Source organism: Symsagittifera roscoffensis, chromosome 6 (assembly GCF_963678635.1).
Source record: "Symsagittifera roscoffensis chromosome 6, txSymRosc1.1, whole genome shotgun sequence".
NCBI lineage: Eukaryota > Metazoa > Xenacoelomorpha > Acoela > Convolutidae > Symsagittifera > Symsagittifera roscoffensis.
In genome coordinates this window covers 16,709,357-16,726,491 of record NC_087067.1, presented here as the reverse complement: position 1 = coordinate 16,726,491, position 17,135 = coordinate 16,709,357, and the positions used below count along the sequence as shown (strand labels likewise).

Sequence of the window (17,135 nt, the reverse complement as noted above, 5' to 3'; positions counted from 1 at the left end):
TTTCAACGTAATATTTTTGCATGTTTAAGCTATATCCTATATTGCAATGGTTAAGAGTTTTTTCGATTTTCCAATTTGATTTTAGTGGTTGTTTTACCGAGTTCAAATTAAGCAGCCCAATATCGAAATAGGGGTTGCAAATTTGGCCTCCAAAATTGAATGCCCGAATCATTTTAGTTAACGAGATAAGACGATTTTTGAGATTTTTTCAGAAGTGGTTATTGGTGGTTATTTTACCGAGTTTAAATTAAGCAGCCCAATATCGAATTAGGGGTTGCAAATTTGGCCTCCAATTTTGAATGACCGAATCATTTTAGTAACGAGATAAGAAGATTTTTGAGATTTTTTCAAAAATTTTCAGAAATTTCAAATAACAAAATAATTTACAAAATTTGAAGTTCCCAACCCTGTAGTTGGGTGCTGTCAGATTACTCTAAGGAGTTACAAATCTTGCCTACGAATATGACTGTTCAAATCCTTGTAGTTTTCGAGATATGACGTTTTTAGTGATTTTTTCCAAATTTTTCAGAAAACTTAAATTTTTATTATTTTTTAGAAGTCTGAAATTCCCAACTCTGTAGTTGGGTACTGTCTCAGAGTACTATCAAGGATCGCGAATCTTGCCTCCAAATATGACTGCTCAAATCCTTGTAGTTTTCGAGATATGATGTTTTTTGTAATTTTTTCAAAAATTTTCAGAAAATTTAAATTAATCATTTCTCAAAACTTAAAATTCCCAACCTTGTAGTTGCGTGCTGTCAGAGTACTCTAAGGAGTTACAAATCTTGTCTCCAAATATGACTGTTCAAATCCCTGTAGTTTTCGAGATATGACGTTTTTTGTGATTTTTCCAAATTTTTCAGACAACTTTATTTTTTATTATTTTCTAAAAATCTGAAATTCCCAACCCTGTAATTGGGTGTCGTCAGAGTAAACTAAAAATTTGCTGATGCTGTTTCAATATATGCGGTTTTTCATGAGTTGTGGAAAAATTTCGAAGAACCGAAGGTGCGTTAAACGCTAGTTAAGCTGATTTTTTCAGTCTTGGTATGGAACTTGTACGTATATCCTTAAAGATCAAATGTGGTGAAGGGTTTTAATGTTCTCACGGCACTTTGAATTAGTCATATAACATGGAATCAACGTTCATTGGCGAGTTTCGAACAGACCTCCATGAAATATCCCTGATATCCGCGAGGACTGAAAAATCATGGAGCGGCCACAATAAGCTTACTCGAAAAAGCTCAACGGCATTTCACAAAAAGCCGAGACGACAGGGATCAGCATATTCAACGAATAGAAAAAGTGAGTGTGATTCAAGTGGTGTTGAAGTGTCTAATGAAGATGTAGAACATCTGCCGCCGTTGCTGTTCGAAACTTCCGACATGAGAGAAGCTGCGTTAAGTGCAAAATTGAAACAATGTTTCAGAGTGTGTAACTTCAACGAGGTGAATAAGGATACCAAAAGCAAAGAAGTGAAACGAGTTGCTCTGAATGATATTTGTGACTTTCTCAGTTGGCATTTTGACAGTCTAGACCATTCGGAAATATACGAGGATTTATTTCAGTTTTTTGCTGTTAATTTGTTCCGTGATTTGCCACCGGTGAAAGAAGTTTGCCCACTAGAGTTGATTCTAGTTGAGGTTGAAGAGGATGACCCGATAAAAGATGTGGCGTGGCCTCATTTACAGCTAGTCTATGCCATATTCCTCACTGTTATTCAAAGTCCAAAATTCGATCCAGAACTGGCCAGCGAGTACCTAAACGAAGAGTTCGTTTTCAAATTACTGCAGTTATTTGAGTCGTACGACAGTCGAGAACGCGAACTGTTGCAGTCTGTGATTTATAACATATACCTGAAGATGATCTATCTCAGAGCATGTATAAGAAAACAGATTGCTCATGTATTTCTGATGTTTGTAGAGGGAAACAGATCGCCCAATGGTGTTGCAGAATTATTGGATATGATGAGTAGTGTGATCTGTGGCTTCGCAGTTCCAATCAAGCAGGAACACCAGCAATTTTTACATCACGTAATAATTATTTCATTCTTTTCGAAATATGTCGCCAAATGGATATTATAGACTATCTGTCGAGAATTATAAAGTTTTGGAAAACCCGGGATTTTTTATGTGTGCAATCGTGGGAATGATTTTGGCTTGATTTCTGGTGCTGAATTATCGAATGCCTGTGATACTTGAATTTGTCCAGAACAAAAAAGACCTCTCCTCCCCACTCCGTGAAAACATTTGTTTTTGGGTCTAAAAACATCTTTTGTGAGATTGCAATCTCACAAATTTGGACCACTGAGTGGAACTGTTTGCGACAACGAGGCCAAATGAAAAATAGCAACTCGGCACTCTCAAATTCAAAGGAAGGTGTAAGCCAATTGAATCTCAAAATGTTTTTTTTAAGGTGCTGATTCCTCTGCACAGACCACGGAGTCTGCCACTCTACCACGAGAGTCTCACCCTCTGCATGACTCAGTTCCTGGAGAGAGACGAATCGCTGGTAGACGAAATGATGAACAGACTTTTGCCTCTGTGGCCCAGAATTCAAACCGCCAAGAGTATCAAATTCATCAATGAAGTGGAGAGTATTTTGGAGAAGGTACACAATTATGACAAGGAAAACCAAGTGAGTTAGTTTGGAGTACTCAAAAAGCACAGACAAAATATGAACGAACCGAAGATGAACGTACTAATTTAATTTATCTGAAAGTTATGTTAATATTGTTTTTTTGCATGAGTTTGTTTGTCCAGTTTCGCTTGTCTGTATTTTTTTTTTTCAATTTTTTCTTGAAACAATATAGGCTGCAGGTGTGACTGTGATAGGATAATTTTAGACAGATTGTTTGGCTGGAGAATGAATCAACAAAATCAATCTGATCAAATCGAAACAATCTGTCTAAAGATATCCTATCACAGTGACACATGCAGCCCATATTGTTTTAAAAAAATCGAAGTTAAAAAAACTACAGACAAGCGAAGCTGGATTTTGCAAACACATGCAAAAAAACAGTAACAACATAATTTTGTTGATTCATACTCCAGCCAAATTGTGTTATCTCTTGACTCCATCTGTCTTATGTTTCTAAGAGATAATGATTACTATAGCCACGATTACACATGCGAGCTATCAAGTGTCTTAGATTATGAGTTCTAATTCTTTTCCCGATTCAGTTCGCAAATAAAAAGCTCAGTTGGTGGCACTTTGCTGTATAGCGATGGCAATGTAATAGTATGGGTTTATTCCCCTTTTTTGGTGGCTAATGTTTTGTTAAACTCATGAGCAAATGACGCAGATCGGTGGACGTAAAATTATTAATTTTTCTTTGTTTTTTAATCGGCGTAGTCACCTGGAATTGCATTCTTTGTAGAATATTTTTTGTTTGTGTGCTCGAAAGGCAACTTAAAGAGTAAGTTGGAAAAAAAATTGCCCAAAATTTTTAATGGCCGTTTCATTTATAGGCTTAACGAGTGTCAACCCGATTTTTGTCGGCTCAGATGACGCTTTGAAGATTTTTCTTCAATATTGATTATTACATTAGCGTCAGGTTAGTGTATCCTTAAGAACTTTCTCTTTTCTAGCCTAATTCGCAAATATTTTTGCCACTTTTGGGGCACCTGTACAGCTTTTTGATAGGTGCTTTGGCATTCGAATTGTATTAAGTTAACACAGTTGATGCATTTTTATTTCATCAAATGAACCGAAAAAGCTAATTGTTTCAAACAACAACAATCATAAAAACTCAGTTTCAGAAATTTTCTAAGTCAATATATCTCGCATTTGTTAAATTACATAATTTATAATTAATGTGGCTTTATGCTTTCCGATTTGTTAATGTGGATGCCTTGAGTTTATTATTTTCCAAGTTTTTACTTGCAAAATTGTGTCTATTTGTATTTGGTGTCACTTTTGCTGAAAGGCAATTTATTTATGTGTGTAGCTGCTTTTTTGTGACTAGTGTTTGTTGGTGGTTAAGCGTGCGTGGCTGAGTGGTTAGTGCGTGAGATCGAATCCTAGACCTAGCCGCATTTTCAGTAATGCGAGGCTTATTTCTATTTTCTTATTGCTCTTTCTAGAGCTGCTTTTTTTCGTGTTCTCGCTAGTGTTAAAGAATTAAAGTTAATACCGTATTTCAAGTTATACGAGACTCTTGCTTTGTCTCTGGGTGTATAAATGGCACAACTATTTCTACAATTTGGGTAATTTTTGAGGAAAGATTATTTTTTGTTGCTGAAAAATATGTTCGATCTAAAACCTGAAATGTTATTGTTTATTTGTTCACAATTTTTTGCTTAACTTTTTCTTAAAAATTGAGTTTTTTTATGTTCGCTTCAGATTTATTGCATAACGGAAGGAACATTTCGTTTTTCAATATTAAAAGCGCCAAAAATGTCATGGATTTGTAGCTTCATGTTTAATTGTGGAGGTTTCCCGGTGGAATTAAAATATTCATTTTCAGAAATACATATCAATTTGATCAAACTGAGACAGCTTTATGCAAATAGTGTCAACTACTAAGCATTAATTTTTTTTTGTAAGTCAAATTGCTTTAAGGTGGTATACTGAAACGAAAAAATTTTATCGAAAAAATTGTTCTTTTTTTAGTTTTAAAGGCTAAATTTTGCCCTCTATTTGCTTACGAGTTTCGTTTAAGTGTTAATTTTTTTGAGCTGTGAAATGCTTGCTGACCAACTAAGTGCGATTATTTCTCTGCTTTATAATTGCAGGCCTGGCTGTGTCTTCTGGCGAGGAAAGTGGCCTCATGTATCCAGAGCGATCATTCCCTGGTGGCTGAGCGGGCTCTCACATTTGCCAATGGACAACTGTTCTTCGATTTCCTAAAACCTCACGCGCTCAGAATCATTCCTCTTCTATTTCCCGCACTGTACCATGTGAATATCAATATTTCCCAAATACTCTGGAAACTGACCAAAAAAAATCAATTTGGAATTGGTATACTACAACTACTACTATTACTAAGACTTCGTTTCCTTTGAAAAGGCATGAAACAAATCAAAATTAATACCTTACATTTTACAAGTATACGATCAAAGACTATGGCCATTTATCGATTTAAGTGTAATATTTCAGATGTTCAGCAGATCAATGCTATTTAATGCCTGGACCTGTTAGGATTGGTTATATTTTTTGCTGCTTTTTTTTTTTTAATTTTGTCAATAATTTGGAACAATTGAGCTTCTTAGTGAGGTTCTCATATCATTTTCTGGCTGAAAAATGCGAGACTTGAAAAAGTTTTTAAACTTTCATATATAGATATAAAGTTAAGAAATAGCGATGGTGTTTGTTTTGATGTTTTTTTTTCGTGCTGACTTAAATGTTTCAATGTGTAAATGTTAATTTATCTGAAGGAGTCAAATAAAGAATTCAACCTTCTCGTCGTTTCAGACATCTCGAACCCATTGGAGTGCGACAGTGACATCTCTAGCGTTCAAACTATTGACCCACTTGATGAGTCTAAACTCTGAGCTGTTCGACTACCTTGTAGACATCCAGAGCGGCAACGAACTAAAACTTACAGAACAGAATCACGCAGAGTTCATTTTGGATCAGCATATCCATTCCATCTACTGAAAGATTTGAGCACAATAATCACATCTTAAATAATACACAGATGGAAAATACTGATAAACACTTCGGAATTAGTTCAACTTAGTCATTAGCTTTCTTCAACTTGCAGTTATTGATCTATTTTAACAGACTTGTACAAATTAATGCACAGGAATGTAAATTGGTAAATATTAAAAAATGTAAAATTGTAAATAGTTTTACGCTACTTGAAGTTGTTCAATTATGACTGCTCTCACCATTTAAACAATGAACAGCATTCTTCTGGAAAAATATACTTCTCTTGTCTTTTTTAACAAGGAATTTGTCAATAATTGAGAGAGAGTCGCTTATTGTTCCGACCATTGAAAATGGGGAGAAACTTTGTCTTCGTGTGTGTTTTAGTTTTTTTTCTACGCAAAATCAGTGGCCACAAAAAATCATCGGAATAGGCCGAGTGATATATCATATTGAAGCCCTTTCTCTCGCGATTCGAACGAAAATATAATTTTTAAAAAAATTGTCTGTTGAGAAAAACTGTTTTGAATTTTTGAGATTTAGTCTGATTTCGAACGAGTAACGCGATCGAGTAATGCTTGTTATATGGAATTTTTTCTTTTTTAGACTTGATTTTATCAACAGCTTTCTTTTTTAGACTGGATCAACGGCTTGATTTTACTATAAAAAACTTAATTTTTTTTAGATAGCGCTGATTTGGCAAAAAAATTCTAATAACATTAAAATAAAATGATGATAACTTGTTAAATTTGTCGTTTAGGCTGAAAAAAACTTGATTTTTCTATACGGAAAACGGAAAGTTTTTTTGAAAGCTGTATTTGGCACTTCCCTGGCAAGAATGTTTTTGAAAAAATAATTTAAATATTGTTCAAAAAATTTTTTGTAGTTGTTCTTTTTTTGAAGGCAACTGTTGTCGATTATGCCTAATTTATTACTTTTTTCCGCGTTTGGGTAGTTTTTTCATCACACCATGTACGAAAAACGACACTTATTTGAAGAACTTAATAATTTGAAGAACTTAGATTTTTGTTGTTTTTATGAAAATGGTCGGAACATTCTGCTACTTGCGCAGCAACCGGCTATCCTTGTTGCTGCTTGCTATTAATATTATTGAGGTTTTCTTTTTAGTAAGCTAATTGGTGAATATAAAGTTTGGTATACTAGCCAAAAACTAGGATTTTTTTGAAAATGGTTAGGAAAGTATCAAAAGAAAAGAGTTCTCATACTTTTAAATGAATAGAGCCGCTATTTCTCTCTCTCCCGAATTTTGAATGCTACTCGAAAACAGCTGGAGCTGAGCTCAACAAGATCAGATGACGTTTCTACAAAATTGGCAGAATTAGTGCACTGTTTATGGTTGTTGCGAGTATTGCAGATGAAATGGATGGTAAACTGACTAATTTGGTAAGTGAGGAACTGAAGAAATTAGATGAAGATCTTCAGTCGTTTTCTGGTCTGATCGAGTCTAATTTGGGTAAGTTTATAAGGCCCTTTCCCACTTTACCCACATTTGGTTTTCAGTTTTGAAAATCTATTTTTATGTTGTCATAATGCAATTAATATTTGCATGGTGAACAAACTAACTGTTGTGAACATACTTGTTTTCTATACTTTCTATCGCGGATTCAGCCATAATACATCAGACAACTAAGAAAACGGAAATTTTGAAATCTGAGGGAGGGGTTGTACAAAAGCCGTTTATATTGAAGGGATATGACTAAGTCTTATAATGAGTATTAGGATAATTGCACTCCTACATTGTCAAGGTAGCAAAAAAATTATCATTGACGTCTTGAAACGGAAGACCCATGAGTTGAGATTTCCTAATCTGACATACGTCAATTCCCATGATTTTTCAAATTAATTGTCAATGAACAGTTGGGTACATCGTGAATGAGTCATTTAGCAATAAAATTAAAATGAGTTTTGGGGGTAATGAGCAGAATACGCGTTGTTTAATGCTCCTATAAACTAAATCAAAATTGACCGAGTTAGTATCGCTATCGCACTTATTTTCTGCAGTATTTCAATTTCTTAGCTGTATAATTTAATCTGCAATAATGTAGCGCATAGATTCTGTTAAGTTCAGGGATAAAAAACGTTATTTAGGAGTTTAAAAGATATTTTTTCGGTTTACTGAACACCTTCCTTTAAAAGTTTTCATTTGACTGAGCAGAGACAAACGTGGGCAAATTTTGGTTGATTTTGGTTTTGGATTTTCAAACTTTGCTTGCCATTTAGTGGACCTCCTCTCTTTTTTGGAGAGCTTAGTGTGTTTTATATCACGAGTTGTTTTGTGTTATATAACGAGTGGCTAATTTTGAGTTTGTCAAATGAGCCATTATAAGTTCAAAGTGTAAAAGAGGATTGATTGATCGTGGCAAGACATAAAAAATTCTTTTTTTTTAAAAAACAGAAAATTTTCGCTTATTTGCTGACTGCTTTTTAAATTACATTACTATGATAGAAACAGAGAGTCAATTTTTAAAATCTGGCGAGTTTTCAAATTAAAACAAATTTAAAAGTAAGTAGTTGTCACGTATACTGTGGTGGTGATTCAGTTATGGAACTGCTCAATAAAAATCAGCAAAAACGTAAAATGACTTCTAATTTCAAAATAGACTTTAAAAAGTTATCTATCATCCAGTTTTTTTCTCTGTGATAGTAGTTTTAAGAAAGAAGTGCCATCATAAATAATGTTTCAAAGTCAAAGACCTTCAATCGGAATGTTTTAGTTGACCGTCTTTATGCGGAGTAGAGTTTTTCACACTGGTTTTTTCTGCTGGTGGTTTGTAACTGCCAAATTTTTTAATTATAATTTGCAAAAAAATAACTGGAATATAATAAATTTTGGGGCTGAGTGGGATACGGCCGGCTTTTGCTCAACATTTGGTTTGAACTATCTTAGAGAAATTGGCCAGCATTTTTCATCTTTGGTTTTAGTTTATCTCAAGTCCTTGATTGAAGCGAGCATTATAAAGAACTTAATACTATTTTCACTAGCGAAAAATCGGAACTAGTTTTTTATCCATTAAGCAACGTTTCTTACCAATTTGTAGGACAGTGACCTTGCGTTTTTATGAAACCTCGCCTATTGTTAAAATTAGTGCATAGGAATCCTAAGTTCCGTGGTTTGAGTCACCGTCGGTCCTTCTTTTTCTTCAATGTGTTTGAAAACTGAAATTTTTTTCTGGGAGAACGAATTGTCGGACTGTCATCTGTCTGCTTATTAATTGCCATTTTACTTCCGAAGTATGGACTTTTATTCTGCTTTAATTAATTGTCGCTGTAATTGGAAATCGTCCAGTAATTTATAAATTACGATGCTCTGATTTTTTAAAAAAATTATCTTTTATTTTGCATTTTACCTTTTTTTTGTTTAATTGGCCTCGAAGATTAATATTTTGGCCTAGTCACCTTGTATTGCGTCGTTTGAAAGCCAAGTTAGATTTTATGTTTTGCTTTGTTGTATTCCAGGAGAGATGAAGCGTAAAAATTTCCAGTTTCAAAACTTTATAACTCACTTTGTAATGAAAATAGTTTTGTTCTCGACTCAATGGGCTGTACCTTTGTATGATTATTTTACTTGCCTGCGTCAAGGGTTTTGAATGCGAATTTGAGGTTGATGATTGTTTTTCCCGGTAGGTTTTTGACATTTTTGTAGACATAGTTTTTTTTACTTTTTTCGCGTTTTTTTAGTGACTTCTCTCAAGTTTATCTGATAGCTTGCAATGCTGTTGTATCGCGAGTGTTCCTTAGATTTAAATGATTGCAAACTTTCAAAAAACTATTAAATTTTCTTCATTAACAAAGTGTACTATCATAAATTGTTCGACAGAAAACAGAATGTTTGTTTTTCATTTTTCTTTTTCCCCATGCTGGCGCTAGTTTGGCTAAAGATTGATGGTATCAGGTTGTAAGATACGTTCGTTGGGAATGAAATAATGCGCTCTTACAATATGAGTAATATCAGCTTCTCTCACGCTAAAAAATTTCATTTTTTTTCTGGTAAAAGATCTTTCTCCGGATTTGTCATTACTTTTTCTTGCTGAGTTTCACTTGAATTGCGTGATTGTGAAAAGGTATCAATGGTTGCATCGTTTTGTATCGCGCGATAATTGGGGGCAATCAAGGTTAAAAAGCTTGCACAGAAAAATAAATGGCTATACCGCTATACGCAATTTTGATCAAATTTTTCATCAATTGACGTGTTTTGATCTTCTTTTTCTGTCGACAAAGTTTGCAGCCTTTGGAAGTTTTAAATATAAGATTTTGATAAATATGATTTTTGTGGCCTGAGTGGCTGATTTTGCAAGTTTGTTGAGAAGCTTATTTTTCTAGTTACTAGTCACCTGATGTTATTCGCAAAACTTATCAAAATTTTGCTTGCGAGTTCTGTTTTCCACCACAATTTAATATTTTCAATAGAGTATTTATGTTTTAGCTTGTGGTTTTTTACCAAGTAACTGTGTTTACTTTTGCGAAGCAAAGTGTATTAGTTAACTTTCTTTTTTTCCAACCAAAGTCGCAAATATTGGTGCCTATTATGGGGCCACCTTTACAGCTTATTGATAGCATGTGGTTGGACGTTCGAATGGTAATAAATTAACACAGTTGATCAAAAAACATAACAATCATAAAAACTGGATTTCACAATTTTTCTAACCCAATATATCTAGCAATTTTTTGAAATGCATAATTTATACATAATGTGGCTTTATGCTCAGCGATTTATTTAATGCAAAATTGTGTCTTTTGGTATTTGGTGCTAATTTTGTTGCATCGAATTGGCAATTTATTAGCATACGTAACTGCGTTATTGGTGAATAGTTTTTGGGGATTTTAAGCATCAGTGGATGAGAGATTAGTGCGTGAGACTCAAATTTGCTAGGTCGCAGATGCAAATCCCACAGGTAGACGAGTTTTTGCTAATTCGAGGCCTATTTCTACTTTTTCGTATTTGTCTTGATAGAGCTGGTCGTGTTATCGCAAGTGTTTGGGAAGCGCTGCTTCGCTTCTGTGTAGAAATCTTAAACAACCAATTTGGGTAGAACTTTGACCTCAATCGGTTTTTGGAAACAGAGAAATTTAGTTGCATTTACAAAATTTTAGAAATTATGCTGTGGAAATGAATATCCCTAAGAACGTTTTTTATACAATATCTTACATCATGCTATCACGTATACGTCAATGATAGCCCACGCAAATGCAACCACTTAATTAAATTGCAATCCTGTCAGGAAATACTTGTCGTTCATATCTGAAAACTCAGTTCTGTGGAGTCGCCTAACAAAGTTTCAGAAATGCAATTTTGTTGAATAATAGTTTTTCCAACGCTATATATTTCTCGGAGTTTGCCATTAGTTCAGTTAATTTTTGATACTGCATTCAATTTGCATCGCTGTTAACTGCGGGTATGTGAGAAGCCGTCAAAAGTTAAAACGCCTTTATGGGAAAAGAAATTAATATAAGTTACTTAGATTTTTGATTGAAGTTTTTATCAGTTGACGGTTTTTCATCTTTTTTTTGCCAATAAAATTGAATATGTTGAGTTGAATTTGAAATTTTTTGATAAAACCTAATTATTCAGCCTTAATGTTTGAATTTGCAAATTTTTTGATACGTTATGTTATTCGCAGCACTTCCGGGTTCTATCTTCCAGAGCAATTTAATGGCATGTTTTCGTTTTGGCTGGTAGCTCATTAACTACGTAACTAATTATTCAGCCTTAATGTTTGAATTTGCAAATTTTTGATACGTTATGTTATTCGGGTTATTCGCAGCACTTCCGGGTTCTATCTTCCAGAGCAATTTATTGGCATGTTTTCGTTTTGGCTGGTAGCTCATTTACTCCGTAAATAAGTTTTTTAACTTGCAAATAACTGATTGGGGAAAATGGCTTTGTTTGTTGAAAATTTTAGTTACACATAATTTTAGATTTTGTCAAGCTGAAAAAATAAAGATGTCTAAGAATTTTTCTTTCATACCATACCTTACTTGTTATCCCGTATATAGCTATCACAGCCTGCAAATGGACAATCAAAAATTTAATTTGCAATCCTTGTCAAGAAATATTTGTCGTTGAAAGCCCAGATGCGTGCATTCACTAAAAAGAATGATTTTCATTTACTCAAAGTTTATTAACCTACTGAAGAGTTTTTAAAGGTCGTGATTTTTTCTCAGGAAAAGTTTTAAAATTTGTTAGCGCTCAATTTTAATGTTCAGCGGTTTGTCTTTGATTATGTTTCAGTTCAGTTAATTTCTTTTGCTTAAAGGATGGCAAACTCCACTATCTAACAGCGAAAATATAAAGGTCACAAAAAACGTGATTGACTTCTAATTTCGAAAATGGAATTTATCAGATTTCCCAATGAAATAAAAATTTTACTTATTGATCAAGTTTTCTCAAATTAGGTTAATTTTTATCAAAAACTATCAATTTTGAATTGTTCTAGAAAGTCAAAGAACTTTAAGATTATCTATTTTTTTCTCGGAAATCCGGAAAGTTCAAGAAAGACAGTGTTTCTTTGCTGTTTACTTGCGTTGATTGACTCTATTCTAACTGTCTGTTGGCTATGTTTACTGAATACCTTAAGCTATTTAAAAGCATCTATTGATCCTCAAGCGCCCTAACTAGTGTGGTTAGTGTTTTAGTGGCAATCATAAGTGTTATTAAAATTCAAAAATATTGAAGTTTTGAAGTTTTTTTCAAAAAACTAATCAGTTTTTTTTCTGTTTTCTTGCGTTCATTGGCTTTTTTCCAACTGTATTTTGGCTCTATTTTTGTGCTTATTAAAACTTTTATTAGTATAAGATTTGCTTATCTTTTATTTGTCGAGAATTGCTTTTCGTTGATGTCAGAAATCTCGGTTTCGTATATTCGCTTGACAAAAAAGTTGGAATTTATTTTTGTGTTTCTTTAAAGTCTAATTAGTAAAGCCCATGCTTTTTTGATAGACAAAATTTTGGACGCTATCCGCTATGAAAAGAGCACAAATGAAGCATTCCGGAAGATTATTTCTGGAATGATCGAGGTGCTGCCGAATACTCCACTACGAAGGTAAGTGTAACTAAGACTATGTTTGCTAATATAACCCCCGTTATCCCTGCAGTTAAAATTCGTTGGGGAACCTAATGTTGTCCAGTATTTATGAACGGCATCCAACTATTGGATGTTTTCGGCTGGAAAAGTTGCCTTATCCTACATCTATTAAATCAGATTTGCCAAATATCTGTTCAAAACTGCTGAATTTTTTAATTACGTTATTATTTTGTTATAATCTATTCGCCGAAAGCGCCTTCAGATTTAGTCTGAAGTAAGACCAGGAGCTGCTCAATTAACCTAATTTTCAGCCCTATAATGTTGATTTTTTGAAAACTAGTGTTATTCTAAGCGTTTCTTCTGAACCAATATCTCAATTTTCTTGTACTGCCCACGATTGTCATGTCATGATTGTTGGCTTGAAAACTTTTTTGATCCCAAGGTAATAAAGATTAACAGAGTCTTTATAAAAAATTGATCGGTGGTTTGCCATAAAACACTGAAGAGCAAATTTTCTGGTTCGTTTGAAGCCTTTAGTCGAAATACAAGTTTTTTCAAACATTACTAGGGTTTCTGAAGAGTGCAGAGAAATCATGAACAGGTTAACTCGCAACCATATTGCTCTACAGTCCCTTGAAGGCAAAATGGCGCGTGTGAAAAAGGAATGGAAAACTTTGGATTGTAGTTCTTTTGGGGAATATTTCTCAGAGGAAAATATGCGAAAGATGTTGCAAATGGATTCTGACGAGATCGACGGATTCTGGAAAAAATTGATGTCCCAAAATGGTAATAATTGATCAAAAAGTTAATTGATCACAATTTGGCAAAAAAGGTATTATCGAATAAGTAAGTAAATGTAATGCAATCAACAAGTTGTAAATCAGATCTATTAATCAGAATGAGCGAAGAACTAATCAGAGCTAAATTCGGAAATCAAGAATTTTTTTTTGGAAATATCGGACGATTATATGATTTTTTTTAAATTTTGCTGTTTCGATTTTATTTGTAAATATCAAAGAATATTTGGTTTAATTTTTTGTATCTTAATTTTTCACCCTGAAGTTTGAAAATATGCCTGTTTTTTTAGCAATTTCAGGCACTGAAACTTCCAGTGGCAGTCAGGAATCATGTTTTTCTTCTTCAGTTTTGGATTCCATTAAAACAACCCCAGAAGAAAAATTTATACAAGGTTCAGCTTTGGGAGTAAATATCCTTGCTGAAGTTGCCGCGGGGGATCCTGAAAACGAGTGTCTAAACACAGCTATTGCTGCTGAAAACATCTCGCAATCTATTTCTACTTCAAATTTACACATCTATGAAGAATCGTGTGCGAACTCTCGTAATGTAGTAAGTCTTTCGGCTGTCTCAGAAGATACAAACGTTTTGATCCAAAAGCTATCTCTGGATTCTTTGGCTTCCGACTTGAGCAGACATTTATTGCGCCAGGGGAGCTCAATTGAAAGTTCCCTCACAACTTCCGGTTATCATATGTTGACTTGCTCTGCACAGAAAAATACTTCTTCAAGGTGTCTAATGGCTCCAGGTGTTGCTGAAAGTACGCAATTGTCCGACCAGCAATTATTAGACGACTCGCCTCCTCGAAGCAACTTGGTTTTACCGGAATCACAGTTGCCTGAAAACTTAAATGCGGAATTGGTTCATTGTAAAAAGAAAGGTGAGAGACTTTTTCTGACCAAGAAAATCATCCATAATAGTTTGTGGGGTGAAAGTGCGTTTGCAAAAAAAATTGTTCTGACGCAGAAGTGTCTTAACACTTATTAGAGCAACTTGCGAACTCGGAGACTAGTTTAAACACGTGTATTTTTACAGATCTGAAACGACAGGAAACAAGTTCGGATGGAATTTACGATGATGTTCTCATAGCAAACATAGGGTAAGCATGTGAATTGCATGTAAGCTTGTGAACTTTTCTAGTTTGCAATTGATATCATTTGCGAGGGCAAGTGACATGTAATCAGTTGCTAGATTTTTCCCGTCAACAACTTTTCTTACAAATCTGTAAGAAAATGAAACAGCCTTTTCATTGAACCTAAACAACTTCGGTGATCTTTGTCCCTTGCTCTAGATCCGGGAAAAATTGAATTGTCGGATTTTTGTTTGTCTGGTCTTTTTCTGTCCACTTACTTTCAATAATATCGAGATTTCTACAGACTTGACAATTTTTTTTACTATAACTGACAGTTGTTCTGTTATTTGTAAAACTACCGGCTCGGATATTGAAAGTCCCAGTTGGTAATTTCTTTTGTAATTCATTTCGATCAAATGGTTGCGGCTGATGTTTTCACTGCTGAGCCTCTCTAAAATTTTAATGGCTGAAAAAAGAAGTGATACAGGCCTGTATGATATCTTTTTAACTGATGAGCATCGCTAAAAGTTTAACGGCTGAACAAAGAAGTGATATGAACCTGTATGATTTTGACAACTCTAAATCTCTATCTGATCTATTCATAAGTATGATTTTTGTGTTTTTCCACATTCGAGAGATTATTTTTTCAGAAAATTATACTTCTGACTAAAGCAGATAGAGATTTAGAGCTGTCAATATCATGCAGGCCCATATCACGTTTTTTCCATGCCTTGAAAAAATTACAGAGGCTCATCCAATAACTTTTTACTAAACGTCTCCCAAATGCCAAGCATCGGCATGGTTATCGCCCATTTCAATCGATCACTTGTATCCCTCATTTTTTACGTCACAGACGGTTGCAATCAGTATTCTCCTCACGCTTTTTTCTTGCCAAATATTTGACAAGTTAGGTCATGAACCGCTATTCCCAAGAGGCATATCTTAGACCTCTGGCTCAGTAACTATTTGAAAATGAGCGTCCAGCCTCCACGTTTTTTTTTTTCGTGAACAGTCATCTTCCCATAGAATAGTCCACTGTGGAGTTCCTCAGGGATCGATGTTATCACCCACCCATTTTAGTTTTTACGTCTAAGATTCCCCTCCCTCGCTAGAGAAAGTTCTTTTCACGTAATATGCGGACGACTTCCATCCTGCCTCTTAACGCCCAAGGTTTAAATGGCTACCTGAAGCTTCTTTACGACTTTTTTAATTTCTCCTAAGGTAATTTATACATCCTCTGAAGGGTTTGTAATTTTTTGAGCACCTAGTGTGTTTGTAAACAATGAGCTTCTGCCGCTAAGTACAATCCTGAAATTTTTGGTGTTTATTCTGAAAACTGCCCAAAAATTCGCTGATGAAGCCAGGCACGTGATAAGAAGGACCCCATTTAATCCAAAAATACATTTTTTTATACCTATCAAAGCCCTTATTAGACTCATACTCGAGTATGCTTACCCTACTATTCTGAGCTAGCAAAACTATATAAATCGGACAAAACGCTTGCTAGGAATAAAGAGTCCTTTCTACTTTCTATCTTAGAAAGTAAATCTAAAATTCGCTGAGAAATATTTTATTAGAAATGAAGTTAGTATGAATTTACAGCAAGTTGCCTTTTAACTCAATATTTATTTTAAGGGTGAGATTGGAGATATTTTATAGAGAATGGTTGGGGTGGTTGAAGAGAGTGGTGTTGATGTTAGAAGAGAAATTGTTGGGAATGAATTCCCGTAGTTTTGAGCTTCTATTTATACTCAGATGGGAAATCGTACCACTTTTCACATCAAATGAGAAGTTACGTCTTAACTTCGTATTGTCTATTCGTACTTTACGAGAAGAGTGTTTCGTATGCTCGTATTTTACGAGAGGAAGCGTTATTATTCGCATTCGAATTCGTTTCAATTCTCAATGCTTAAAACGTTATAGGAATTATTCCAATAGCATTTCCCTTCCTTTTGCAAGGGAATAAAAACATATTTTTTTGTGGTGGCGGCGGCGTCATACTTTGTGAGCTCAATAAAATAATTCATGTTTCTATTTGAAATCAGAATACTACCTGGTTACACGCCTCGAGTGAAAACTCAATAAAGGTTACTCAAACTCAAGTTCTTTGTGTCAGTACTGGTTAAAGTATCTTGATAGTGCAAAAAAGTGCATAATGAAGTTGGGATAACAAATGTTAAAAACCAACACAGTGTCATGACTTCTCACCTTTTGTCTTTGTTTACAGTTCTCATCATTCCTACAGTTTTTTCTCCTCTCAACTCCTTTCCCCCTCGCCAAGTAAGACCATCCGTTTTGAATCGCTTCAAAGAAAAAACAACGGATCGTTATCCAACCACTCGTTCAACGAAAATCCATCATTAGGTTTTGAAAACCTAAATACAGACTCCTTCTCTAACTAAAAGTTTCTGAACCTATTTTACAACGTAACCATACAATACAAATTGTCTTTTTTTTCCGAAGCCACTCCCTCTAAGATAGTGTGTTTCCATCCACCCAAAAATGACCCTTTAGAACAACCCCTCTCCAGAACTACCCACTGTGAGCTCTCCCAAATCTGGTCCTGCTCTACCCAGCTTTTAAACGCTTACCTTTCCCGCAAAGCAGCTCTTTTTCAACCTTTATGCCCAACCT

The 17,135-nt window shown here is 34.5% G+C and overlaps 2 protein-coding genes across 2 annotated transcripts in view; both read left to right on the top strand.

The window, feature by feature from the left end:
• The first annotated feature begins 1,030 nt into the window (after nucleotides 1-1,030).
• On the top strand, nucleotides 1,031-5,877 carry LOC134847772 (serine/threonine-protein phosphatase 2A 56 kDa regulatory subunit alpha isoform-like). The gene is made up of 4 exons (XM_063864989.1): nucleotides 1,031-2,033; nucleotides 2,416-2,637; nucleotides 4,737-4,901; nucleotides 5,416-5,877. The coding sequence occupies exons 1-4, from the start codon at nucleotides 1,134-1,136 to the stop codon at nucleotides 5,599-5,601; spliced, it is 1,473 nt and encodes a 490-aa protein (XP_063721059.1). The 5' UTR covers nucleotides 1,031-1,133; the 3' UTR covers nucleotides 5,602-5,877.
• Nucleotides 5,878-6,971: 1,094 nt separating this feature from the next.
• The window catches only part of LOC134848618 (histone-lysine N-methyltransferase SETDB1-A-like), an 83,173-nt gene continuing 73,009 nt past the window's right edge, over nucleotides 6,972-17,135 (top strand). The window contains exons 1-5 of the mRNA XM_063866136.1: nucleotides 6,972-7,066; nucleotides 12,550-12,652; nucleotides 13,203-13,420; nucleotides 13,722-14,309; nucleotides 14,465-14,528. Of these exons, the coding sequence (XP_063722206.1) occupies nucleotides 6,973-7,066; nucleotides 12,550-12,652; nucleotides 13,203-13,420; nucleotides 13,722-14,309; nucleotides 14,465-14,528 (1,067 nt within the window). The 5' untranslated portion in view covers nucleotide 6,972. The remainder of the gene's footprint in view (nucleotides 7,067-12,549; nucleotides 12,653-13,202; nucleotides 13,421-13,721; nucleotides 14,310-14,464; nucleotides 14,529-17,135) is intronic.

Bases quoted from the DNA above. Each gene is read 5' to 3' on its own strand.
- LOC134847772 (XM_063864989.1), top strand. From the start codon at position 1,134: ATGGAATCAACGTTCATTGGCGAGTTTCGAACAGACCTCCATGAAATA. The intron at 2,034-2,415 runs GTAATAATTATT...GTTTTTTTTAAG, and splicing joins ACCAGCAATTTTTACATCAC to GTGCTGATTCCTCTGCACAG. The intron at 4,902-5,415 runs GTGAATATCAAT...TCGTCGTTTCAG, and splicing joins TATTTCCCGCACTGTACCAT to ACATCTCGAACCCATTGGAG.